The 27,392-nt window shown below is 50.7% G+C and overlaps 1 protein-coding gene across 2 annotated transcripts in view; it reads right to left on the bottom strand.

Annotated features, from left to right (window-relative positions):
- Positions 1-27,392, bottom strand: part of Cdh13 (cadherin 13) — a 962,550-nt gene that overhangs the window by 237,042 nt on the left and 698,116 nt on the right. For both annotated transcript variants that reach the window (XM_010618349.2, XM_010618348.3), the window contains exon 7: positions 4,089-4,267. In XM_010618349.2, the coding sequence (XP_010616651.1) occupies positions 4,089-4,267 (179 nt within the window). The remainder of the gene's footprint in view (positions 1-4,088; positions 4,268-27,392) is intronic.

The raw sequence follows: 27,392 nt of genomic DNA, 5'->3' as shown, positions 1-27,392 counted from the left end.
ACTCTGAGTAGTTGCAAATTGTGGCTGCATTCAGAAAAGTTGGCAGATTTCTGCTGATGAATTTCAGTCTAGCAGCCAAGATGATCAACTAAATAAACCATTTATCAAACTTTAGAGACCTTTATCTGATTTCATTTTGTAGTGCAGCCAGACATAGTTTAAAAACATAGACAGAGCTGCCAGAATGGAGAGGCTAAATACGGCTATAGAAAAGAATAAAACAGTGCCCCGAATGAACCCAATTTCATTGAGTAGGATATATGGCTCTTATTTTCTCCAAACATTTTCCCAAATATTTAAGCAAGAGGCACAGATCCTCATCAGCATCCTATGTACCAGGTGGATGGATGTGCTACTTCTTAGAGGCTAGTGTGGTTCCTGGCACAAGGTAGGTATTAAGCAAATAACTTAAATAAATGGGTGATTACATAAGACTAAGATTAAGCTCTTAACTAAAATAATTTCTTCTGTTTGTATCACCATGCTAGAACATAGGCTCTGTAGAATGCTCAGAGATAGTACAAACTGAAAGAACACAACTCCATCAGTCCGTCCGTCCATCCATCCACGTATCCATTTATCCATCCATCCGTCCATCCACTGAACAAATCTTCATTAAATGCCCCCTACGTATCTGTACTATACAGTATGTGGCAGTGGCAACACACAGTCAGGACAAAGATCCCAGGTCCCTTGCTCCAGTAAAGTTGCAGAGAAAGTATACGGATGAGCTCGGCCTGGAGAATGCCTCAGGCTCCCGAGGGAAACATGATGTCTATATTGTCAAGTTTCTGACAGGTACCTCAGCTGACCTCGGCTCAGCCTCAACTTCCTGTCTCTCAACAAAGTTTTTCAGCCGTCTCTCACATGATAGGGACTGGGAATGTGGCAGGGAGCAGGCCAGACAGAATCCTTCTCTGCCAGAACCTTGGGACATGGCGGAGAGCAGATCAGATGAAGGCATCGGCCTCTGTGGGCCCCAGGCGAGACTTCTGGGCAGTGAGGCAGATGGGAAGGAGAAAGGACAGTAACGTAGCTTGCAGTGTGTGGAAGGTCATTCCCCGCCATTGCGCCTCACTGTCACACCACTGCCCTGTGACAAAGGCAGGAAGGTGAACGGGAGTTCAGAGCATTTGCTCAGGGCCCACAGCCGCCCCCTGTCACTGTCAACTCTGTCTCTCCCTGAGCAGACACCTCCTGCCTGGTCCTTCGGGAGACTGACACAGAGAGGGACTGCACCTCATTATGAACTGAGCTCCTGGGAACCACGGGCCTTCTGAAGCCTCCACTCTCATCAAGAGGGACACAGGCAGGGCTGGGGGTCAAATCACTGTGTCAGAACATCTAGAAGCCCCCGCTGTCAGAGTCTAGACTTCTCTACACTCACCAGAGCCAGAGATCTCTCTCGTCACTTGAGACACTAATTAGAAGAGGATAGGGGAGCCAAACTAAAATCCAAGGTGAATGGCACCAAAGTCCGTAGCGGCCCAAATAAAACACTTTCCTACGAATAAAAGGTGCACAGCTCTGCCCTGTGTGCCCCAGCCGGCTCAGAAGTGGACTTTCAGAGCCGCACTTAGGACAGGCCGCCTGTCAGCAGCTCTCCTGAAATGAAAGTTCGAAGTAAGTCCACTATTCTGCGGGAGGAACCTGCCACGTCGGGGGATTCCAGGAGAGGAGCTGGGGCTCAGGGAGAGGACGACATCGCAAACTGGGAGCAATGCCTCTGTGGGAAACGCACTGCACACAAGCTGCCTGGTTAAAGTCCAGGAGCTGAGTTCTGCAGCTCAGCAAAGAGCAGAGGAGCTGCTTGGCATAGCGCTGCAGCAGCCGGCCTGCGAGATGGAGCGATACTACCTCCCGCACACTGTGCCGGTGTCGCCTGGATCAGCACTGAACTCTGGAAACCCTCGCTGAAAAGTGACGCTTTTCATTCATTTCCATTGATTTTCCAATTTCAGTTAAATCGCATTTATCTTTTCTTGGGGGTTGTTTGCGCATTGTGGTTGGAAATGCTTAACTCAGCTCCCATAACGACACATGATAACTTCACTTAAGCCCAGATGAGAAAATCATGAGCTGGAAATACTCTTGTCCCCCAAATAAACGTAAAACATAGAATAACATCCTGTATGAGTGAATGGGTTTACAAATAGACTTAGAAAAGATTTGCTGTCAGAACACGGAGGAGTGAGATGGAGAAATCACGGTACGAGCTCTTCCTCCACGGAAGAACTTGTAGGACCTGCAGGAGGTGGTTGGTGTATTGGTGTGCATGTGACAGTGTGTGTGTGTGTGTGTGCACATGCGTGTGAGCGAGTGTGCTGGACAGAGAAGACGGACGGCACTGGAAATCACCACTTACCTCCAAAGAACAAAACGTGGCAGTCATAAAAGAGGGAGAAAATGAAGGAACTGGGCTTCATAGTTTTCTCTTAAAAAAAACTCGGAACATATTTTCCAGATGACAACCACATTTTTTTTCCTCTCTCCCTTTTGATAATTTTCCTTGTCTGTCTACTGATTCCTCCTCCTTGAGTGTAAAATCCTAAGATCATTTCCAAGTCGTTCCTGCTTTTCTTCCTCGATGCTAACAGACACATAACTAGGATTTTTAGAGACGCTCAAACTGTGGTAGGCCACGGGGTGCGAACATGCACATGACCACATTCGTCGCTGCCACAGCACTTTCTGCAAAGGCTGAGCTTTCCTGTCTGTGTCATACAGTGCCGCTCCACTACCCAGCCGTGACTATTGGACGCTTGACACGGAGCTGGTGTGACTGAGGGACCAATCTGTACCTTCAAACTCCAGGTAATATAAATTAGAATTTAACCATATGGCCAGTTGTTACTTACTGGACAGCACAGGTCTAGGCCAAGAGAAGGGGGATATTCATTACAGAGACAAGTTACAGTGTGAAGTGATGGTGGCCACAGGTACATATAGACAGAGAGCAGGGCTCAAACCAGGCCATGATGAGGGAGGAGGGAGTGGCCTCTCAGACTGGCATGCTCTAGTCCTGAGTCCTGTGAGACGCTCTGCACAGAAAGGCAGAGAAGAAGGAGTTAAAGGGTCACTCTGACCCACGGATGCGTTCCACCGAAACACAGAGGGGAGAACGCACACGGCCCACCGAGGAAGCACATGGATCACTACAGAGCTACGGTGCTCGAGGGGGGCTCCCAGGGCTGCGCCTGGGGAGCAAAGCCAGGACTGTGAGCCATGGGAGGGGAGCAGAGCCGGGCCGGGGCCGGCAGGGAGCCACAGTCTCACGGTGGACAGAGCTCCCTGCCGAGGTGCCTGGTGGACAGCTGCAGGTGGACCCCAACTCCGGGTGGCTGGGGCTGGGGGCATGTTCAGGGGTGCTTAACAGGGACAGGGCACGCGCTCAGCCTAAACAGGACAGGGGACACCCAGCTCCTGTGACCATCACCTCTCATGCGACTGATTATGGTGCACGGAAACCAGGGCCACCAGCTTCCTGAGTTTTGAATTTCAAAACAACTGGAAATAAGAACTTTTAAAAAAGAGATATGAAATCTAAGTATTTTGTTGTAATCACTGATTCTAAAGCCTTTAAAACTCTGAGCAGAGCCAAGGAGCCAGCCCGTGGCCTGATGGGTCCAGGACACTCAGGATGACATGGGACCCCACAGTGCGTGAGAGTCCACAGAGGGCCCTTGGGGCAAGGGCACAGGGGCAGAGAGAGAGAGGGGCTCGGGGCCCAGGGACACCACAGCACGGGGGGACAGAGCCATTGGTCTGACTGGGCGCCAAAGTCAGCCTTGGGGACCTCTAACTGAGTTGCCTTCTCCCCTCTTCTCCTTTCCGTAGAATCCAGAACTACAGGGGCCCAAAGAAGAGGCCTGGGAGGAACAGGCATCAGTCTGGGGCATAAGCAGCAGTGTGGGCAGGGCCGCTGAGTGCGTGTTTTCCCTCCACGCCTCATCCCAGTTCCTTTTAGAGGTTTTCCCCACTGGGCCACGTGGAAACATCTCATTTCTGCCTTTACCACAGAGCGCCCCATCGACTCTGCAAGAATACATTGTACTCTGATGAAAAGGAAAACACTCCGTTCAGCTCACCTCCCGGTCCAGCAGCGCAGGTGACACCACGGTGACAATGTCTCCTTTCTCCGGATCGATGTAGAACATGTTGGGAGACGGCTTGTCAGGCGTCTGCTGGCGGATGTTATACCGCAGGAGGGCATTGTCGGTAGCCGGGTCATCCGCGTCGAAGGCCGTCATCCTCATGACCGTGGTCCCTGTGGGTGGGACGGGAGGGCAGGAGATGGTTACCAGGGGCAGCCGTGGTCAGGGCCCCTCTCCCGTGGGCACTGGCGATGGAATAACGTGCCAATCACTTTCCAGAGAAAAAAGGACACTGCATTTCCCAAGCTCTGTTACGTTTTAGCTTCCTGTTACCGCTCCATCACCTTAAAAGACCTGAAATAAGATGAAATCTCTGCTGCTCGGCGGAGTGACAGCTTAATTTTTGCTTCTGTCCATCTCTGTTTATTTGCACAGGCATGTGTTCCGTGTGGATGTGGCTCTGTGACAATGGCCTGCATTTGGAAATCTCTCCGTGTGCCAGGGTTGTGATGGGGGGGGCACACAAAGACGCAAAGCCACAGTCCCGTGTCCTGGCTGGACCTCAGGAGGACAGGCAAACAAGGAAAGAGAAGAAAACACCTCAGAGGCACCGAGAGGGGAAATACGCACTCAGAGAAGAGCATCACTCAGCCCGAGGTGCAGAGAAAGCTCAGCCTGGGGTCCGGACAAGACAGTTACTGGTGAGTAGGTATGGGAGGAAATGGACAGCGTCCCCACAAGCAAAGGGGCTCCAGTGAAAGGACTACTGAGCATCTAGGATGGAGCAGCCTCAGTCTCTCAGGGACTTCAGATACAAAGATGAGGGCGACATGGTTGGGCTCCCTCCCGGAAGAGCAGGAGGCACACAGATAGGAGCTGATGGTACGAAGGCATGTGAGCTATCGATAAGGGTGTGGGAGCACTGGGTTCTGCACACACGGATCTGATGTGAAAGTGAATGCTTGTGACTCTTGGGGCAACTAAGCAGCAATGCCTGCCACTTCTTGGGGTCAAATACCCATGTCAGCAAAGGCTTTGTTCGAGGAAGTTCATGGGAGTATTATCTGTCAGGGCGAAGAGTCTGGAAATCACCTAGCTGTCCAAAATAGGGGAATCGATAAAGTGGTGGGATCCTCCACCTGGGAGATATTTTGCAGCAGTTCTATAGTGTTGTAGATCTAATGTTTTCTAACACAGAAAATTCTCTAGGATCTATTACTAAGAAATGTCAGGTTGAAGAACGCTATCGGTATGATACCATCTTTGTGGACTTGCTTGCAAAAGAAGTCCCACGACATGTATGTTTTGCTGGTACAGATTATGTCCATAATTGCACAGGAGAAGATCTAAAGAAGTGAACTTCACACTGCTAACAGTGGCTGAATCTGGTGAGGGAGAGAAGGGATTGGGATTAAGGATGGTCCTCCGGAAAGATGGACTGTTTTGGTTACTATTACAAGGTAGATGTACTGCTTTTGAAATTCAAATTTAATTTGAAAAGAGTATAATTACATGGATGGACAGAAACACTGTCTGTACCGAATCAGACAAATGTGCCTGCTCATCCTACTGCTATGTGACCGTGCCCTGCCCAACCAGAGTGCTTCGTCAACGGGACCGGAGCGGGAGGCCCACAGTTTCCAGCAGGAACATTCACTTGCAGAAATTACTAACGCTTAAAGGAAACACGGTACTCATCTGGCTCCACGACCAGCCTAGATTCCTTTCCCTGGTCTAACATGTTGCTCTGATCATCGAAGCCAATTTATCTTTTCCCCCACATTGGACTCAGACTGTCAGCCCTTTGCCCTGAGTAGTCGGGTGCACAGAGGAATCTGCCTGTTTCAACAGTTGCATCATTTTGTTAGTTCACCAGTGTTGCCACTTGGCCAGAAGCTTCAAGGCTCATTTTCTGTCTCCATACCTTGTTTCTGTGTCCTTGAAATTGCTGCAGACCAATAATAGAGCATTCTTGGCACATGCGGCCCCCTGCACAACCCCAGGGCTTTGTAAGACAGCACTCGGCCAGACAGCACTCGGCCAGACAGCACTCGATCAGACGGCACTGCCTCCCACTGAGCCACACTGTGGGACCGGGGTTCTCCACCCGCAGTCCACGTCTTGGCTGCCTTCTGAATCTAGGGAGTGAGGCCTACCAGAGGGTCTCAGTCGGAAGTCAGAGGCACATCTCAGGCCCTGGCTCTCACCCCAGGAGGTGCTAAGTGAGCTCCACGTAGCCAAAGGCAGAGAAGGAGGCCTTGACCCCATCAATTCCACACCAAAGTCTCGGGTCAAGTACACTTGACACAGTGACTCTCACTCAGCCGGTGTCTAGTGAATGTTTAATTGCCTGAATTCGTGCCCTACTTGATCTGCCTTTAATTGAAGTCATGGCTGAACAAGAGAAAGAAAGTATAAGAATGAAGTCATCATGGCTTGCCACTGACATATGCATTAACATGATTAGAGGAGGAGAAAAATTAGGCCTCTTGGGGTGATGAAAATACACTGGGAATATCTTCTCTACTCTTACAGATTTGATAACAGGATATGACAGGGTTACCCTGCAATATTCCACGGTTGCAGAGAAAGAACTGTTATTCTCACGAATTAGCAGGAAAAAGAAGAACCTGTTCTTAAGCCCTGCCTGTCTTCACCCCAGGGTTGACACATACCTGGATCTACTCTGGAGCAAACCCACGTTGATGGAGACTGCTCTGTGCCTGTGTTAGGTAAGCCGGTTTGCAGCATGAAGGAAAATGACTTCGGGCCACATGCCTGGGTTCCAGCCAGGACATATGTGACCTGGGGCAGGGTACTCGGCCGCCCTGAGCCTCAGGCTTCCCATGTGCCACACGAGGGTGGTGACACCACTTTCCTCGAGGGTCACTATGAGGACTCAGTGGGGTGATCTACTGAGAGCACTCAGTGCCATGCCAGAGAGGCCTTGCCCCAGGTGGCTCTGTGCCAATCATGGCCACAAAGGGTGACCAGGAACCGGAGTTGAGTCAGCATGGAGCCTGGGACCTGGCATAGCAGCAGTCCTGGTGCCCATCTCCTCTGAAGCCCTTCCCCACCCTTCCCTCCACTGTGTCCTGGTCTTAGGGAGTGGGTTTGGGTTTCTGCTATGGAGATCACAACTTTACACCAGTGCACACATGTGGGCATGCTCACACGCATGTTCTGCACACTGCTCCTGCGTCTTCCTTTAGGATCAAGGCATCAAGGCTCTATCTCAGATCTCAGGTCATCTGTGGGCCCCAGAGCCCTGCTTCCCTCTTGCCAGCGCCTCCCCCGGAGGCTGGGTCAGGCTTTTCTTTGCAGGTTCTGCAGTGGTTAAAAGAAACTGCTACCAAGGAGGCTTCTACAAGGTGGGATAAACCTGCTAAAGCAGCATTTTCTAGTTCAGAATTCTAGTTCCTCAGGCTCAGCAGAGAAGCAGATGTGGAAAATGTTTGGCAAACACAGTGAAGTAGGTCTCCTTGCACCAAGATTTCTCTGCTTTTATCCAACAGATGCACAGGGGAATCTCCAAGAGAAAGCAAAATCTGCAGCATTTCCTAACCCTCCCTATGAATGGAAACTCACGATGTAAAGACCATCCTTGCGAGGCCATGCCGTCAGCCCTGAGTTTGAGCTCTTGGAGAACACAGCTGTGTCTGCTTGGCATCGGAGCCTGGGAGCTCCTCTAAGGGTGAGATGAATTTCATCCAGGCAATGCCCAGGAGCTTTGCCTTGTCTGCACTGACCAGGGCCACCAGTGCCCTTCTCCAGAGAAGGTTGGATGGCTGGCTGCCCTGCCCTGACTTTTCCACAGCCAGTTCCCTGCACCCCCTTCTCTGAGCTCTTTGTCTGCCCCTCTTGGGAGGTGCCTGTTGGAACTGGATCTAGTGCACATACACCAGCTCCAAGCCCATGTTCAGCAGGAGGCACTGTGTTTCTGCTCCAACCATCTCAAGAGACGTCGCTGGTCCCCAGCGTTCCGGGAGGCTTCCCAGTATGCTTGCCTTACACCCGTGTGCTTCCGGATGGCAGAGCAAGGATGACAGATGCATGCTACATCGTCCCAGAACCTCTATGTCTTCTCCCCCTCACAAGCTGTCGCAGTAAGTGCTAATCACCCTGTCACTCCCACATCCAGCTGAGCCAGCAGCAGCCCCTCTAGAGCAAAATGAAAGAATTACAGGTTGCCAGTTGTGGGTCTTAGCCTGGGTAGGCCTCGTCTTTTGTCGAAGGACACACCTGCCGACCACACAGACTGGCGAACACTGGCGATTGCTTTGTCTAGTGACTGTAATTCCCTGGTTAAAAAGAAATTTGGCCGGTGTCTCGACCCTGAGCTCTGGGGTGTGCCGTGTCTTCCTTGTATCACTGTGCATGGTCAGGGCCTGGGAAAGGCTGTGCCCAGGTGGCTCTGAGGGCTGCTTAGCCAGCCTCGGGAAGGAGGGAGCCTCCAAAAGGCTCCCCGGGCTGGCTGAGCCTTGCAGGTCAGGTCTGCACTCCATACTGGTTCCCTGGCATCACCAAGAGGGCAACTGCATGTTTTCTGGGGAAGTGAGATGCCAAGGCATGAGCAGAGGCAGCAGACTTCACCTTGTCTTGTCTGTGATGAAATAGCACACCACTGTACATCATCAACTAGCAAAAGGAGGTGGAAATTTGTCTTTCCACTTAAGCAATAATTTTGAGGAGAATTATCTAGGTCCACAGGGATGGTGAACCTTTGAGAGCTTTCAATGACACAAATAGCTTTTCTGGCACGCGTGCCATCAGTTCACCACTACTGTCTAGGAGATGTGCCTCGGAGGTAACTCAGAGGAGCGTGTGGTCCTGCAGAACTTCCCACCTGCGTCCTGACTCTTCACTTGGAAGAAAGGCCCCCCCTCCCCGCTGCTGGCGTGGCCCAGCCAGGTGCATGGAACTTGGACTTGGCAGTGCCGCCACTGGAGAGTCCAGCATCTTGGCCTCTGTCTAGTTGGGATGATTCTAGCTCAAAACCAAATTCCCCTCTGGCACCCTTCAGGTTGGAGGGGTTTGGCACGTCCTGATTCCAAATGCTCAACTGAGAGTTGTCTGTGCAGAGTGACCAGCCAGCTCAGCCGGCCTGGGACTGAGTGGACTCCAGGATGGTCTTGGGCAAACCGGACAAGCTGGTCACCCACAGGTCAGCAGCAGCCTTCAGATGTAGACATGTCTCAGGACCAGGATCAGCTGAGGGGAGACCTGAGACTCACTGGAAGCCTAACCTCAGTAGCCTGGAATGCAGGCCACAGCCAGTTACTCGACTGAACACCACCTACACCCATCCGCAAATGCCCTCTGGCTAAGCAGCTGGACACGACCCAGCTGTCTCCCATGGCCCTCAACAGCGAAGGGAGACAGTGGGTGTGTATGTGGGCATGTGCTGTCTGGTTAGAAGTCCCGGCATTGCCATTTCCTAGCTGGGTGACCTTCCGTAGCTCATCTTCAACTCTGCCATTTACAAAATGGCTCCTTCCCTATGGTTTACGATGGGCCCCAAATTAATGAACTCTCACCCTTTGCATTTCCCCATGGATGCCCCAGCCAAGAGCTATTTTAGAGAATTTTCCAGTCTTCCTGCCCCTTGCCCCCATGAGCCAGCTGTGGATTCCACAGATACACCTGCATCTCTTTAAGCACCTTGGCCCACTGTATTTCTAATCCTTTTCCCTGTAATCACCCATTTCCTCTCCCAAGGGGAGACACTGTTCCCACTGAGAGTGTGAATGAATATGAGGTCTGATGCCTGGGGCTGGTGAGCAATCAAGAGAGGAAAGCGTCAGTGTTATTTTATTGACCACCGAGTTTAGAACCCACTTTGGAGGGGACCCACGCTCAGTGCAATGGGGAGGAGAGTCCAGCATCTTGGAGGAGAAGCGCTTTCCTCCCCTTAGATCAGCCCAGAAGCCTTGCTGGGACACACGTATCTCCTTACTCTGGTCTTACTTATGCTCCTCAGTTTACAGAGTTAATAGGCCAGCTGTCAAATGATCAGTTACGAGAGTTCACCCGTCACCTGCGAGCATCAGGGGTGGCCCATATTCCTGAAGCTGCCATGGAACGAGTCAAAACTTGGCTTATTTTCCCATTGACCTACATCAGCATTTTGGGCTTGCTTTATCCTCATTTGAGGAAACGTCCAAGGGGAAGCTGCTCTTCATAATTCAGTTTCAGGCTTATTGGCTCATCACCAAAGCACTGTCCAGAAAGCCCTGCCCAGTGCTCAGCAGGAGGAGCCAGGGAACCCATGTGTGGCCCCATGAAAGACTGTGGAGAGGTGGCTTTGTCACTCTTGCTCTTTGGAACCATTCCCTCTGTTGCCCCATGACCCAGGGATTGTCTCCCAGATGCACAGACACCTCTGTCATTTTTCACATGGTCCTGGCCTAGAACGTTCTTGATAAGGTGAATTTTGATGACCAGGCCAGGGAGTGTTCACTTCTCCCGTGACAGCAGCCCAGCCTCACCAGCCCTGGAGTGGTACTGTGACCCTCAAAGTGGAGCCAGGCTGCTGGGACAGAAGGGAGCACTCAGACACCACATACGCCCTTGCAGGAGGCTTGTGGGACACCGAGTTCCGAGTTTCGGAGACGCTGGGTCCCTGAGGACTGGCGCAGACCAGGCATGTGTGCCTCACCTAGCCCGTGGTTCCTTTCTGTGCAAAGGGACTGCTGCTCTTCCAATGCGCAAGTCTGCGGCGGCCGGAGTTATGATGTTTTTCAAGAAAAGCCAGGGATTTGGAGTTTTGTGTAAATTGTCATGAGGTTTTCATATTGGACACTCATTCATATTTTAAAACTAACAGAACCACCAAAGGGGCCATGCAAAGTGGACCACACAAATGGGCATGCCAGACACTGCCTGAGGCGGCGCAACCTTTTTCACCTTATGGCTGTCATCAGAGCCAGGCCTTGGTCACCACGCCATCCCATGTTTCTCCCTGGGCAGTGACAGGCACTGCGAGGGTGAAGATGGTATCTTGCTTTTGGTGCAGCTTGGAGAACAGGGAGACGTGAGCACACAGCACACCTGGGCCTGTCTGATCCTAGGCAACCCCAGGAGGTGCATGATGTCACCAAATACAGACAGGGAGGAAAGGAAGTCGACCAGCCCTTGAGCCAGGGTGTGAGCCCTGCCTTGCTCGGGGCCCAGACCCTAGGCCCAGGACTCAGTCCTCCTTTTCTCTCCTTTACCAACTTAACCCTGATTTGAATTAGACATTGGTAATTAGTTGAAAAACTAATATTTCCTTCTCTTTCTCTGCGAGCTAATACAGCCATGACCTGCGGATTAAATGCTGAGATATTATTAGAAGCAGTAGGTGTGAAAGTTTCCCTAAAAGGAACTTTGACCAGGAAGGGTGTACTTTTGTAATACCCTTGTTCCTCACTTGCTGCTGCCTGGAATGCAGATGTGATTACCACAGCTTCATTAGCCTTTTTGGACTATGATGTGGTTCTTCAAAGGGAAGCCAGATAATAGGAAGGTAGAGAGAGTAAAAAGACAGAAGGCTTCTGGATCCCTGAGTTTCTGATGACCACAGAGCTTCAGCAGAAGCCTGAACTGTCTGTCTCCTTTGGCTTCATTTATATACACAAGAAATGTTTGCAAGAAAAGCCAAAATCTGTCTTTGAGCCATTGTCATTTTGGGTTTTTTGTTTCCTATAGTCATAGCTAATCATCTCTGTTAAGGGAGGGAAGCAAAGCTCGAAGAAAATAAATGAATATGCTTTATCAATACCTAGCATTACCTTAGAGAGTAAATTCAATTGCTTTAGTCTAGAGCTCGATGACACTAATTTCCACAGAACTAGAGACATCCTGCCTATTCTTCATGTATGTTCAAATATTTAAACTGGCTTCTACTGGTCTAAAATGTATAGTATGCAGAGCCAGTTTGTATGTCAGGGAATGTGGCAAGACTGTCCTCTTGGTGGGCCCAGAAGACCATGCTTTCTCAAAGCCCAGCTCTGGTGTTGTCCCTTCTACATGGGTGGTGGGCCTGGCCATAGGACTCCCTGTGGAGATTGCTTTGTACAATGCATGGGTTTCTGGAACCAACTTCCATCTGCAATACCTGGGACATCCTGCTGGACAGAGGGGCTATGTGTGTGGGAAGTGTGGCTGCTTGGCTGGTACCTCCCACAGACCATCAGCTCTGCCAGGTGAGGCCATCAGCCCTGGCTCCACTTCCATGAGAGAGCAGCCAGGTGAGCAGCCTTGGGCAGAGATGGCAGAAAACCACTTGGCTGAGCCCATCCTACTCACAGATACACAGCTGCTGTTTAATGTCACCAAGTTTTATGTAGTTTGTTATACAGCAATAGATAACTGATAAAGGTGCATGGATAAGTTAATCATCATGTATGAGGCAGAAAATAACACACAACTAAAAATAGCAGAATTTACTTCAAGTGTGGGACTTTTCTATTTTAAATAATGAAATAACCTGGCTGGCTTAAGGAGTGTGCCAAAATAAAAAGAAACCCACATCTGTAATTCCAGCACTCTGGGAGGCTGAGGCAGAAGGATTCTAAGTTCAAACCCAACCTTGGCATCTTAACAATTCAGTGAGACCCTGTCTCAAAATAAAAAATAAAAAAAGCTGGGGATGTAGTTCAGTGCAAAGGCCCTAGGTTCAGTTCCCAGTGCCCTTCACTGATCCCCATCAAAAAAGGAAAACAAACAAACAAACAAAAAACAAAAAAGCGGGTATGAAAAAAATTGATGAAAGTTAAAAAGTGCAACTCACTTCCTAAATGTTGGTCATTCAGATGCTGGGCTTTGGGCCACTAATGATGTTACCACTGAGGTATTCCAACACATTGACGATTGAGCATTTCAGTCCCTTGATGGATTTTATGACCAGGGCATGGGACTGGTGTGCACTCTGTACTCCTGGTAGAGGCCTGAATACAGTAAGAACCATCAAACAAGAGCACAACTCTGTTCTTAAAAACCAGAAACACCTTAAGTTCTGAGCCCGTTGCTCAGTTGGTCTGATGGCAGCTCTGAGTGTCTCCGTGTGGCTGTAGTTACCAAGGGTTTGGTTTGAGATGCAGTAGCCTTCGCCGCACAAATGCACTTTCCCTCCTGGAGCCTGTTGGTTTCTGAAGTACACATCGACAGGCAAATGCACACTAAGTTATGACGAGCCTCCCAATGGCTGCCCCCGTCTGCTTCTTAAGGTTGTTCATTTTTGTGCTACTAGGAGGTAGCAGGGCCAACAACACCTTATTGGGATGATTTCAACCCTTCAGCTGCCTGGTTCCTTCTCACAGCACCATTGCCCTACTTTTCTGGTGAACTATTGTTTAATTAAGCTGCAGCAGTGGGCTGGATTTTAGGAAAAATAACAATTTTTTTTGAGATATTAGGTAATACATAGCCAAAACTGGGATCCCTCCTAGTGTGATTCACATTATTGCCCTAATTTCTTCATTTCAGTCAGACTGGTAAGGTAGCATTTTTCTCAAATCTGTTAAAAAATTCCATTTAGTATTTTTGTCTATCATTCCTTTCTAGGTAGCTCTTTTTGAAGGATGCAGAATTCTCTATACTGCATTACTTGACCTTGTCTAAAACACTCCAAGTAGACAATTTTAAATGGAAACACAACCCCAATATTCCAAACCAGCAAGAAATATTCCTGTCACACTAGCATGAAGTAGCTCTACTTCTCAAATATGAACACATAATTCCCATAAAACCCTAGAAACCACAAAAGGACATTGCGCACTTTTAGTTGCTTAACCCAGAGGTTTTGAAAAGGGCATCCTGGCTCTCCTGAAGAGCAGCGGTTTTCAGTCAGAGGTGATTTTGTCCCATGGGGGACTTCGTGATGCCTGCAGACAACTTCGGTTGTTGCGATTGTGCCAAGCGTGTGATCCTGACATTCAGTGGGCAACGGTGCTGCCAAGCCTCCTGAGAGCAAGGAAACCATCAAAGGCACCAAGACAATGCTTTGTGCACAGCAGGAGTTTGAGGGGCACTGGCTGAGTGAGTGGATGAGCGAAGGGAGAATGGGTTGAAAATCACTGTCTTCCACTGCAGCTCCGGGTGAAGAGGAAGCTGAGGTAGGGAGCAGTAAACAAGCAGCGACTGCTTTGTGCTAAACTTCGGCTGGCTCCCTGGCTCATTCCAAATAATGCATTCCTTCTCTCTCATAACGCGCCTAAGCGCAAAGGCGAAGAAGCAGTTTTGCCATTTAAAAAAAAATCAAACTATGACATTAGGTGAAGTAAATCAGACCTCCAAGCTGAAGCATCGTATAGCTTCTCTTACATAAGAGGCCCAAAGTGTAAACAGGGAGACAGATTTCTTGCAAATAGGAAGAGGACAGAGAGAGCGAGGGAGAGGGGAGGGTGGGGAGGGGAAGGGGCCGTAAGGAGTGAAGATGTGTTTATGTGCAAGCACCAGCTCCTCGGGACCAATGGAATCCTTACCTGCTGCAAACGTGCACCAATAAAAGAATTTTTAAAAATAAAACCAAGCTATATTAGCCAGGCCAGACTGAGATGAGCTGACTCCAGAACATCAGTGCCTCCATGTGGGAAGTCATTTCTCACTCCGGTTTAGCCCTCTTTAGCTGCCCCTCCACGCCAGGTCCTGTCCACAGTGACCGTGGGGCTCCTGGCTGTTGCGGGAAGGGTGGAGAGCTGCAGGGTCGCATACTGACTTTGACACTTCTATCGCTGTCGCTTGCGCCCTGTGGGCCAGATCTGTCTAGAGCCAGAGCACAGGCCGACACCTCCTTCTCACCTCCATGGCCCAGGGCTGCCCCTCTCTGACTCTCGGCCCCTCCCTGCCCAGCTCAGGGACCCTGCCTGGGAAGCCTCGTGGCTTCATGCTTTGCTCCTGCTGGCTCCGAGCTCTGGGCCTCCTTTTAGAGATGGGGAAGCTGCTTGTTCCTGGCCTTTTCCTGGATTTGCTGGATCCTAAGCTGCCTTCCCCTCCTCTTCCTTTTCAGTAACACTCTTTCTTTTGCCGACCCTCACCCTGGACATTCCGGATGAGGCAGAGGCAGTGTGGCCTACGCCCAAGGTCCCAACCCGGCCTGCTCACCGGAATCCCTTGTACTTGTGACATCTGGAACTACAAGAGCTTGGAGTAGGCTCTGCAAAGCAGAGCAGAAGGGTACCAAGCATATGGCAACTCTGACCCTCCACTTATTGGCTGCATGATGCGGGCAGCATTCCAAGCCCACCAGCCTCAGTTCTCAGTGAGAACCTGTACAGTGGACTCATGCGTACGGCATGTGAAACTGGCCTGAGGTCATGTGATAAATGCAGCAGGAGCCGTGAGGCAGTCTCTGCAGTACTTCCTCCCAGGGGGAGATGGACATGTGGGCCTACTGTGCGCGGGGCATTATCTTCACAAGCCTCTTCCATAGTCATCAGGTCAGCTCTATTCTCAGAGAATGAGAACCAGAATCTCCGAGAGCTCAGACGATGGGCACAGCAGCAGAGCAGATGCACGCATGCAGGTGAGGCGGGCTCCCCTTTACCGGGTTCCCGCACCGCATGGCGGGCTTGGGGCAGTGCAGTCGCCATCCTCCCACATCCACCGGAGGGAGGTGTCATCAGCCTGTTTCACAAAAAGAAGCTGAGCCCAACCCTGCTGGTCATCCCAGGAACCCAGCTGGGACGTGGCCCGGCCCGGCAGGCCCAGGCAGTGCGGTCCCAGTGGCCGGCATTTCCCATTTGCCTCCAGCACTGTTTGTGCCAAGTAGGTGTTAAAAATCACATTCTGCAGGTAGGTGGAATAATTTATTTCCAAGAATGTGCTCTGCACCTGGCCCAAACTGGGGGAGCTCATCTGGGCCACCTTCAGGGCCTGTGGCCCCCAGGTGTAGGGCAGGACAGGTGATCACGGCTCCAGACCTGCACCCATTAGGTAAATGACCTGCCTGCAATCACAGGTGTGATCCAACGAGGGGCTCACAAGGGGCTCAGGGAGCTGCGGCTGCAGGTGGGGCAGGGCAGGATGGTTACCGGAGCCACACAGGCACAAAGGACCCAGGACTGCGGTGCAGTGCCTCCCAGCCTGGCCTCCAGGGAAGAAAGTGGCAGGTCGCTAACGGGGCTGTGACGTTGCTGATTTTGCAAACATGTGTTCTCCCTCTTGGTAAGTAACCCGTGTTGGGGAGTATGGTGATGTTACAGGCTGTTGTTTTATGGCTTGGATGTCAACTGCTTCTGATTGATGCTAGCAGTGTAAGTATTTATAAAATAACACTGAATTAGGAGTCGCTTTATGACTCTCAGGAAGTGGATCTTTCATGAAGAATAAAACTCGATGAAGGAGCTCTATCGGGGCCAAACAGATCCAAAATTGACATGCTGGGATTGGGATCCAGTGGGGAGCCCTCCTGGCCACCTGGGCTCGCAGCCTGGGGGCGGGTGGCGGGTCTTCTGTTGGGCCATCCCAGGCACGTGGGGGTGGAGAGTCATTTCTATCACCAGCCTTCGTTTCTCTCTATGTGACTCACTTTTGAAAGCTCTTCTCCCTCTTCAAAGGCACCAGGACACATGAAACCTTGTGACGCACATCTGACTCACCCTGAGACCCCACTGAATGGCACTGAGTCAGCCATGTAGAAGGTGCTCGGTAAACACTGAGTTAAAGGAGGACTGGGGAAGAGCTCTGGTAGCTTCTGGCTCACTGTATGAATATTTTATCAATTCGTTCATGGTTTTGAGGCCTTCAAATAGCAAGGCTTTTCCAGATTGGAACGTCTTCTTCTTGGAAACAGTCGGTGAGGGAGAGATCAAAGACACCTGCTCCCCAAGTGCAGAGGGCCAGAGGCCCGTGACACAAACCAGATGGACCACACTCGTCTACGGCTTTGGAGACATGAGCCCCAGCACCACAGTGGCAGTGTCCTGACTTCACCGTCTCAGCTACAGGTCAGCTGTTGGCTCCTGGCCTCCCCACGCTCTCATCTGTAGCTTCCTGCTAAATCGGACAGCCTGAGATCTGACCATCGCGGTCCCTTCCTTAGGAAAGTTGCATTGGTGTCCACTGCTTGCAAACCCAAAGTGGTGCCCCATCCCGATGCCACCAGCCTTCTGGCCAGACAGGTGATCTGCAGATGGGAGCAGAGAGTGTCTGTGGGGCCTGGAAGTCCTGGGTGCCAGGCACAGCTCTGCCACTTAAAAGCTGTGTGACTCTGGGATCCTGAGCCCAACGCACATTGGTGGCCAGTAGGAGAATAATGCTAAGTGGGAACAGGATGTGGTCACCGTGTGGGTCACAGGATTTAATGCAGGTAACAGCCAGTCTGGGACTCTGCATTTTCTGAAATTATTGTTCATAAAAGATGGGAGAGACAGAGGCCAAGGGCTCTATTTAGAAGAGGTATTTTGGATGAAACCAAGGTTAGTATGAAGTGGTTCTATTTTGAAAAAGGTAAAGAGAGGTGTGCATTTGTAAAGTAAGACAATCACCATTTTACCTCAATGTTAAGTCTCAACAATATTAAGGTCTAGCCTGTGTACCAGTGCCTCAAGAGAGACCTAACATACAACCTTTGCTTGCAGTTCAGTGAGAATGTGGAAGATAAGGTGGGCACATCATCACTGCTCAGTTGAGCTCATGGTGTAGCAGTGGTTCCAAGAAGGAATGGCTGGCTTCGCCGGCTGGGCCCATGGCCCCCTGCTGCAGCCTCTCTGAGCTGCTGCTCATGACACAGCTCAAAGGCAGCAATGATGTGTGGTTAGAAAACTAACGCCGGGGATCTGGGTCACTGGTGCCTCGGCTGCCTCCCAAACACAAGGTCCTGAGTTTGATCCCTGGTACCAAGAAAAGAAAAAAGAAGACTAACAGCCCCAAGGATGTGTACGACCTAACTCCCAGGCCTATGGACACGTTATGTGACACCTCGTGTGCCAGAAGACTTCGCTGACATGATTAAGGACCTCGAGACAAGGAGCTTGTCCTAGACTATCTCTGTGGGCCCAGGGACATCACAGAATCCTGGCGAGAGGCAGGAGGGTCTGAGTCAGAGCAGGAGAGGTAGCAGTGGAAGCAGAGGTCAGAGAGAGAGGCTGAAGACACTACAATTCTAGATTTGCAGATGGGTGAAGGAGCCTGAAGAAGCTGGAAGGGACAGGGAACGGCTTCTCCTCATGGAACCTCCTGGGAACCAGCCTGCCCTCACCTTGACTGTACCGCGACAATACTGGCTGACTTTGGATTTCGGACCCCTGGGAAAATGAATTTGCATTTTTAAAGCATTAAATGTGTGATAACTCCTTACAGCAGCAACAGGAATCTCACATAAGTGGTGCCCATCTGGTGGGCACTGAAGTGGTGGGGCCACATGCAGTGAGCCTGGTGCCCGGTGCTCAGCCAGGGACCTCTGTGGGATGTGGTGGCCACTGTTACTTTCCGCAGCAGCAGGAGTTGGTGGGACCAGATTTTCTCTCCCGCCAGCAGGGAGGGCGGTACACTTGTGCTCTGTCAGCGCAAGCAACTTCAAGCAGTGTACGACCATCATAGGGCAGCGTGGGAAGCTGGCGCCTTGTCCAGGAGCCCAGTGGAGCAGGACAAATTTCACAAAGGACAGAGAGAGCAAAGGGAAGAGGCGAGATCAAGGTATATCATCCAGTCCCGCTCTGGGGCATCACTTTCTGATCCCTCCAGGGCTGGCACCAGTGTGGAGGAGCGCAGAGTGCTCCAGAGGGAGGGGAACAGAGGGAGAAGTGACCGAGAGCAAGGTGCACAGGGGAGCCGGGCCAGTGATGCAGTACAGGCCGGGGGAGCCGCACGGGTCTGAAACAGGACATCGAATACCACAGCAATTGGCCACCCAGGGGCTGTGGCCAAAGAGAGGCGTGGGAACAGCAGGAATCAAAGGCGTCAGCCTCCAAGCGCCTCTGTGAGGACTCCCTGCCAGAGTTCCTCAGGGCCTGGGAGAAACCACAGTGACCTCGGCAGCGGAAACACATCCTTGTATCTCCCACCATTCGAGCAGGTGAGAGATGTCAAATACGAGATCTGCATCTGTCACCCTGGCAGAAGCCATCGCCTGTGTGTCTCAGGCACTTGGCTTCCCTCAGCTCCGCTCCTTACGGCCTGCCTGGGGCCCTGGGGCTGCGGGTGCCCAGAGGAGCCAGGCTGTCTCAGCCCTTCTGTGCCTATGGTTCATCAGGAGGGACACGGATGTGTACATGCAAAATGGCACTCTGGTGTGACGTGTGCACTAGACCGAGAGAACACGTTCCAGGTCACCCACTGAGCACCGCGCGGCAGGGCCACGAGCTTCCTGGAGCCTCCAATGCAGTTAGTGGTTTCCAGCTGGGCTGCGGGGCAGGGCTAGCCTCGGGTTGTTTTTCCTGCATTACTGACTATAAAAAGCCTGTTCGGGCTCTGATTATTTGATTATTACGTAGCACTGAAGCCTTGAAAACACTTTCTTCCACAGCATAACTCGCCCATTAACTGAACACAAAGAAGTAGCAGGGCCTGAAAACCAGCATTACTGGCTACCTCCAAAATCCAAGCCTGCCTTCCTGTCAGCAGAGGAGGCACCTAAAAGGTTGAGAGAGAGAGAACTTCGAGGCTCTGTTTGCAACTCAGAGAAGGCACTGGGCTGAGCTGAAAAGGTCCAGGTGCCCACGACACCCACGACCCCGCCTTTGGCCTCCACGCGCGGATGTCCTGCTCCTGCTGAGCTGTGTCTCTGGCTGCACACTGGCCGGACAGGGCCTGCAGTGCTGAGGACAGCTGTGGCTGAAAGCGGAGACTGGAGGGGACAGAGGGAACCGCGGGCCCTGTGCTCCTGTCCACACCTCCTACAGATCCTCCTGCTAGCAGACAGCAGGCCCAAAGGGGAAGGAAGTGACAGAAACCGCTCCCCAGAGGAGGGACGGAGGGACGGAAGCTTCAAGTGGGTGAGTTTCATCTGTAACAGAAGACGAGGAGGAGGGGAGATGGGAGAGGAGGGACAGAAAGAGCAGCAGGAGGTAGTGCTCTGAACTGCTGAGTCTGGCAAGTACCCGCTGAAGATCCACCCTGGGTTCTCTGCGCTGTGGAGACTGGCCCTGACCTCGGTGACGTCATTGGCTTGTGACTGTGCCTGTGTCCTGGGGCTGCTGTAACAGACTCCACAGACCCAGCAGCTTGGAAGCACTGAAGTGTGTTCGCTTCTAGCTCTGGGAGCTATGGTCCAGATAGACAGGGTGGGGCTGAGGAAGCCTCTGCAGAGGCCTTGCCTTGCCATCCTCACCTCAAGGCCATACATTTAATCACAGTGGCAAAGTCTCTACTTCCAAAGGGCACACTAAAGCTGGGTGTGGTGGCACATGCCTATAATCTCAGCATCCTGGGAGGCTGAGGCAGGAAGATTGCAAGTTTGAGCCCAGTGTGGGCAATTTAACAATTGAATGAGACTCTTCTCAAAATAAAAAATATGAAAAGGGGCTGGAGATGTAGGTTAATGTGAAGGCCCTAAGTTCAATCCCCAGTACTGCAAAACAAAACAAAACAAATCCACCACCACCACCACCATCACCACCACTACCAGAAAACCTAAAACACCAATAAAAATCCACCAAGATCACACTTCTTGGGGTCAGACCTTTATCTCATCAACCGGCCCACTGCGTCCATGTCACAGTCTGCATGTGTCCTTGACCTCCGGAGATGGCCATCACTCTCCTTTAAGGGGGGCAGGTGCTGCAGCCCCACAGCAGGGCAGGGAGGACCAGGGTTGGCTCTGGGGCTCAGCCAGGAATACCAGGGCCCATAGCGGGCAGTGGGAGCAGCAGTGGGCCCAGACATGGGAGTGCACAGGTGCTTAGTACCCCAAGAGGTCTCGGCATATGTTCATGAGAAGGGGCACAGTGATGGGTGCCCTGGCCCTCTGCCTTCGCAGGCCGGGAATTCTGTTCTCCGGTCTGCTCATGATGCACTCGTCTGCCAGGCTCAGTTTGCAAAGACACAGGAGGGCCCACCCCCAAACCTCAAGGCTTCTGCTCCCAGGAAGCTGTGTTATCTTTTCAGAAGGTGCGGTGAAGTGGCTCGGGAAGATGAATGGGTGACATCTACTCCTGCTTAAGCTTTATCAGGGGTTGCGGGATTTAGAGGCAAAGAAATATCGCTGTCAGGGAGGACATACGCTTTATATTTCTATAAAAAAATGGACAAGCCACGCTTTTCCCCTCATTTCTTCCTAATCTTTAAAGAAAGAAAAATGTGCACAGTGTACTCTTTTCTCTCTGAACCACAAAGCACTCGAGCAGAAAGAGGCTCTAGGGTCAACAGAGAGCAGGGGCTCAGTAAGAACCTTTCCCTCGAATGTCAGCCGATCCGGGCAGTGTTCTTCCCAGACCAAGAAGGAAGCTGTATGGGGATTGCCTGGAACCTCCACCTGCCTTGGATTCTGCTGTGCTTGGCTCATGGCTGGGACCCCAGAGAGCCCTGGTTCTGTGGTTTTTCCAGGGAACAAGACCACTAGAGGCGGCAGGGGGAGAGGGTGAGGGTGGCCCAGAGCAGTGGGGGGATGGAGGCAATTCCTGCCTTGTTGGCAGTCTGATGTCTTCTTTTCAGGTTTAAAGGGAAGGAAGGATGCAAAGAAAGGAAGGAGCTGACCTGCTATAGTTTGGATTTTAAGTGTCTGCAAAGAAGGTTCCAGGTACTGAGAGTGTGGTCCCAGCCTGTGGCCTACAGGAGGAAGTGAAGTCACGGGGGCGTGGCTTTGAGGAGGACGTGGGTTCCTGGCCCCTTCCTTTTTCTTTGTAGTTTCCTCTCATATTTCCCCCACCTCCGTCATGATGTGCTGCCTCACCGTAGGCCCAAACACACAAAGGACTGGATTGAACCCTCTGAAGCCTTGAGCCAAATAAATCTTTCCTGCTTAGAAGCTATCTCAGGAATTTTGTCCCAGCCATGGAAAGGTGGCTCACATGACTTGAAGATACCCTAAAATGGCAGCCAGTTCCCTTCTTGGTACCCAGGTGTGAACCAAAACAGCAAGAACCCAGGAGGCTCCCAGGCAGAACCCTCCAAAGGGCCTGGGAGGGACATGGGGGCCAAGGGAGGGTACGGTGGTACCTGCCTGGGGGGACGCGCACTCCGGAGCTAAGTGCGCACTGTGGAACGGCGCTTGCTGGGTACAGCAGAGGGGAACCTGCCTCAGGAGCAGAGGACTGAGCAGATCACCACCCGCAGACAATCTCTCAGCTCACACTGCCTGCCTTTCCAGCAGGTGTGGAGAGCTACAGCAAAGATTTCACGCCACGGTACTGAGAGGCCAGGGGAGTGTCAGAGGCCAGAGTCCTGGTGCTTCCTCCACTAACAAAGCCGTGATCACGTGGGCAGCGGAGGAGAGAACAAGAGGCAGCCTGGCTTCTGAGGTCAATCTTCCCCACAGAGGGAAGACACCCAGCATCCTGCGCCTACGCCAGCTCCATCTTGGTGACGGAAGGTCAGCTTCTCATGGTCCCAACAACCCCCACACTGCAGGGCCGTCAAGGGCCTCAGCCCTCCTTTATGGCGGAGTCACTCTTAGCAACTAAAAGGGCAATCCCCCTAGAGATGGATCTTTCTTTAAGCCCTTGTGACATGTTCCTTCGCAGCCAACCAGCCTAGTGCCTTTTTTGTTACCTGTTGTCATCTGAAAAGTCAGGGTCACACCATGCCCAGGGGACAGAGTGCTTTAAAAGAGCCCCTTTGCTTCTCAGTGCAGACCCCACTTGTTCACTGGCGCCTCCTGCCCTGGCACTGCGCGTGTCTCATCACCTCCCCCTTAGCACTCACGGGGTCCCAGGGTCCCTTGCTTCTGCCTCCCTCAGAGCTGTCTCACTCAGCCTTTCTTCTCAGCTCTATGCTCCTAGCTTGCTTGCTCCCCGAGACAGGCTGCAGACTTGCATTATCCCATCTTAACTTTGATTTCTATGACCCATCACTGTACGAAGCGTTGAGTTCATTTGTTTCCCTTGATGACTGGTGGTTGGCCCTCCTGTCCCAAATGTGACGGGGACCCTAGCTGCCTTCTCTCATCTATATAAACCCATGTGCAACAAATAAATGGCCACCTTCCCTGCATCCAATTCAACTTTTCTGAAGCGAGCAGTTAACTGAGCAGCGAATCCTGTCATTGATGTCCTTCAGGGGCACTCACTAGAGACAGTGGAAACTTGAGCACGGCGTGAAGGACCTTCACAGTCCTGCTAAGGTTTCTCCATCCCCGCCCTTGCCTCTACTGCCATGCTGACTGGTGGTCATTGCTGCAGTCTACTTCCAGGGTTCCTCTGGCCACGTGGGATGGTGCCCGTCTCCCTGGTGGGATTCAGCCGTGGCCTCATGGCTTGCTTTGGCAGAACAACATGTGCCAGTTGTGAGTAAGAGCTGTGGGAGCCAGGGCGCAGGTGCGCCTTACTGTGACTCCCTCTGCACCACCACTGCCAGGGTTCTCACAGGTCCAAACACCAGGGGGAGGGTAAAGAGGGTGACCCAGCGGGTGGCGGAGGCCCCAGCCAGCCCCTGTTGGACACGGAGAATGGGAAGAAATGACCCATCTTCACCAAATCTCTCAGGCACTCTGCTCCACACAGCAGCAGCAGCCAGCCCTTCCTGGCTCAGCCCCTGGCCCTGAGCTCCGCTCAAGTGGCCGTGTCCTCTTGCCTCGGGGCCCTGCCCCGGCTTACTCAGGATAGGGCCCTTGTGTTGCCGACTCCCGGTGCTGATCTGTTTTAACTTCACAATTTCAGATTAAGAAGTCTCCCCATCCTCCTCCTTGAGGCGAGGTTAAACATTGCTGCTCTCTGCCCACCTCGCCTCCAGTCATGCTCACCCTGGAGCTCGGCAGGGTGGCTGTCACTGTCAGCTGAGTGCTCAGTTTCAGCTGCCAGACTGAGCTCCATACTCCACACAGCTAGGAGGCCACCAGCTACCCCGGATGTGAGGACGCCACACACTTGTCCTAGACACATTAACGAGAGAATGAATGAATGGTAGAGAGGTGGGTAAACGATGTTCCACTTGCTCTAACTCAGGGCTTTGGGAGTGGGTTCTGGGAAAGGAGTAACACACTAGGCACTTTCTGTTTCTTATTCAGTCTCACTACCATCTGCAATAGGAAAGCTGTTCCTTGTTGAAACATGTAGAAATGGAAACTCAGAGAAAGCTAGAAGGGATTTGAAGTTAGTATAAATGAGACAGGGGGACACTCAATCGTGTGTTTTGAGACCTGCGATTTCCCATTCTTTCCTTTTTATCCATAGAAAGGAATGAGGCCAGAGCATCCCACTTCCTCGGGTGAAGGCATCAGAGACACACCCGCCCTCAACAGTGCAATGATTCACCTGTGTGTGCGCGGGGCTGTGGCTGCTTGTGAGAAGTTCAGGGCAGGTGTGGGAGTTTTTGACCCCGGCTGTGGCCCTGTGCTGCCCTGGGCTTCCCTCTTGACCTCTGCTAAACCAAAATGGTTTCTTGGTTTCTCCCGGTGACTTTTCTTAGACTATTCTCACAGACTTGTGGAACCAGGTGGTAGAAGGAGCATCAGAGCTCGCTTGCCTTTTGGCACACCTGTAGAGGGAAGGAGGTATCCACTCTCTGCCTAAAATTACCTGGGGATCCAAGCTCATTTCTTACAAGGAAGCCCACTGCTTTTCAGAGCCTCTCTGACATCGCTGGGGTCCAAGGTACCAAGCCAGAGCCAGACTAAACTTTCTGGGAACCTCTGGTGCTGCTGTGGCCATCCATTGCCCCTCCCCTGACGAGCCCAAAACTTCATTGCTAATCACCATTCTCTGGCCCTGCTACAATTTTTTCAACTTCCTATTTGAATCAAAGTCTGGGAGCAAATACACACAACACACAAAATGTTCTGCCCCATGCTGGTAGTGTGGGATGACCACTGTCTATGAAGTGGTATTAGCTCTCTGGGCTGGCATCCGTATAGAAGGTCCCTTTTGGATCTGTGGTCAGCTAAGACCCCAACAGTGTTTTCTTGTCAGCTGCTACTTGATGCAGGCAGTCTCACCGCATTTAGTGACCCGCTTTTAAGAAGCTCAAGGAGAAGACTTTTCACTCATCTCTGCTACATTAAGTCACTGTGGCTGCAGCTTTTTCACGGCTTTTAGGAGACTGGATTTCATCCTCTGATGTATGAGCTACTCTTCATCTACTCTAGATGAGCCATGGTTTTAATAATTTATTGATAGAAAGGATGAACACCATAACATTAGTGGCTAATAAATGTCGTCTAGTTTGTACGTCCTTTTTAAGAAATATATTAATCATACACAGAAATATATACATGCACATGTACACATACGGTGTGTACACATGCACACACATGTACATAGGGAACACAGTGCAACCTTGTTCCCACCACACCTTGCTGTGCATTGCCACCATCGCCCAAGTGTGCTCCCGAGGCAACCAGGAGCCTCGTCCCCCTAGCTTCCCTACAAGGAAGATGACCGAGGTTTTAACTCTATCATCCATTGCTGTGCTTCTTTTCTGTCTCTGCACATACTAGCTCTGCAGTCCTCTGTCATGTAAACTCTTGCTCCACCAGCTCTGTTTCCTGTACTCAGTGCATCTTGGAGCCCACAGCCCCACTGCGGGTGGTCAGGAGAGGCCTGCCTTGTCACCCACTCAACTCTGCAGCATGAAGATAGTTTTCTACTGCTGCTATACTGGCAGTGCTTCCGGAATGTTCCTGTCCCAGTGGCCAGGTGCAAAAACGTAAGTTCTTTGTAAGCATCATCCTGAGACCAGGCTACACATCTTCTGCTCAGGTACACAGTGGCCAGCTGACCTTCAAAGTTGTCCCAATTTATAATCCCAAAAGTAGACCCTGAAGGTCTCATTTTCCCATGTTATTATCAGCACTCTGTACTTTTGGACTTAATATTTATCAACCAGCTGGAGATAAAATTATATATAATCACACATAATTGTTATTTGGATCCCACTGGTAGTGAGTTTGAACAGCTTTTTATGCATTTATTGGTCATTTATTTTGTGAAATGACTGTTTATATCTCTTTAATTGAATTTGTTTTGCTTTGTTTCTTATTGATTGTAGGGTTTTAAAATTATAGTCTGAAACAAAAAGAAAAAATATATAATCTGGTTACTAATCCTTATTAATTAAATGTGTGGCCAACATCTAGTCTAAGACAGTGCTGTGATTTGCTACCTCTTAAAACAGCGTCTTTTTTTTTTTTTAAAGCCTAAGATTTCATGGAAAAACTTGATATATATATCAGGCCAGTGGCTACATAACTCATGTCTCGGGCATTTCTGTCTTCTACTGGCTGAGCAGCACTACTGAAAATAGCAATGCTCACAATCGGTTTCTATCTTCCTTTATTCTACACTTGTGTGGTTCACGGGAAGTCTGCTGGCATGAAATTTCTGGACCCTTCCTCTTATTCCTTGAGCAGCTGAGTGAAGAGAATCTTGATATAGGCTTTACCTTTAGCGCTTACATCATAAGTCCTCAAACTCTTTCTTCTTCCCTGCTGGAAAAGCAATCACAGACCTCTGACTCTGTCAGCCCTTTTTCCTGTGGTCTTGGCGCAACACAGTGAAGCCAAATCGCAAAGTTTAATTAGTTAGCTTGCTTGAAGATAAATGCAAATACAAAAGTTTTCAGTTTCACCTGTTTATGAGCCAGAGGCAAAATTAATTAAAGTCAATGGAGAAAAGTAAATAAACATTTTGAAATGAAGGAAATAAATGTTTTGGAGTATGAGGTTAAGGCTCATGAAACATGAGAGTCAATTATTTATAGTCGTGTGTGCCTGCCTGATAATTTAATCACACTCATGCTGTCCCCTTTTCCATGGGGAGGCACACTATGAAGAAAGGCGCTTTCAGCATCAAAAAGGTGGTCAAGATGGGTTTCTTATCAATGACACATTTGCTGTATCCAAATCCCAATAAACACTACTGGACAAAATGCCGGTGGACTTTCTGAACTGTTATTTTCAGCAAGATGAATTGTTTCTCTCTTTTTAAAACTGTAAAAATGGCACCTTTGTGCATAATTTTGCATAGGTACAAGAACAAAAAAGTTGATGTTTTTCTACTGGCCATCTTGGTATCTGAATTAGATCAGTATGGAGGGAAAAACAAGTGTCTATGTTGGGATACCCAGTTGAGATGTCAAATAAAAACTCTGTGACAAATGGCAATTTCCTCCTGTGACAGTAGACCCTGCATTTGCATGGTAACAGTGCCATTTTTGGACAAGATGAGCTGCAGATCCTGCTGGCTGTTTGTCATTGCTGCAATAATGCAAAAAAAAAAAAAAAAA

Source organism: Fukomys damarensis, unplaced genomic scaffold (genome assembly GCF_012274545.1).
Source record: "Fukomys damarensis isolate Sample0158 unplaced genomic scaffold, DMR_v1.0_HiC HiC_scaffold_32, whole genome shotgun sequence".
NCBI lineage: Eukaryota > Metazoa > Chordata > Mammalia > Rodentia > Bathyergidae > Fukomys > Fukomys damarensis.
The sequence above is the reverse complement of the archived record's forward strand: the minus strand, read 5'-3'. Positions and strand labels throughout refer to the sequence as shown.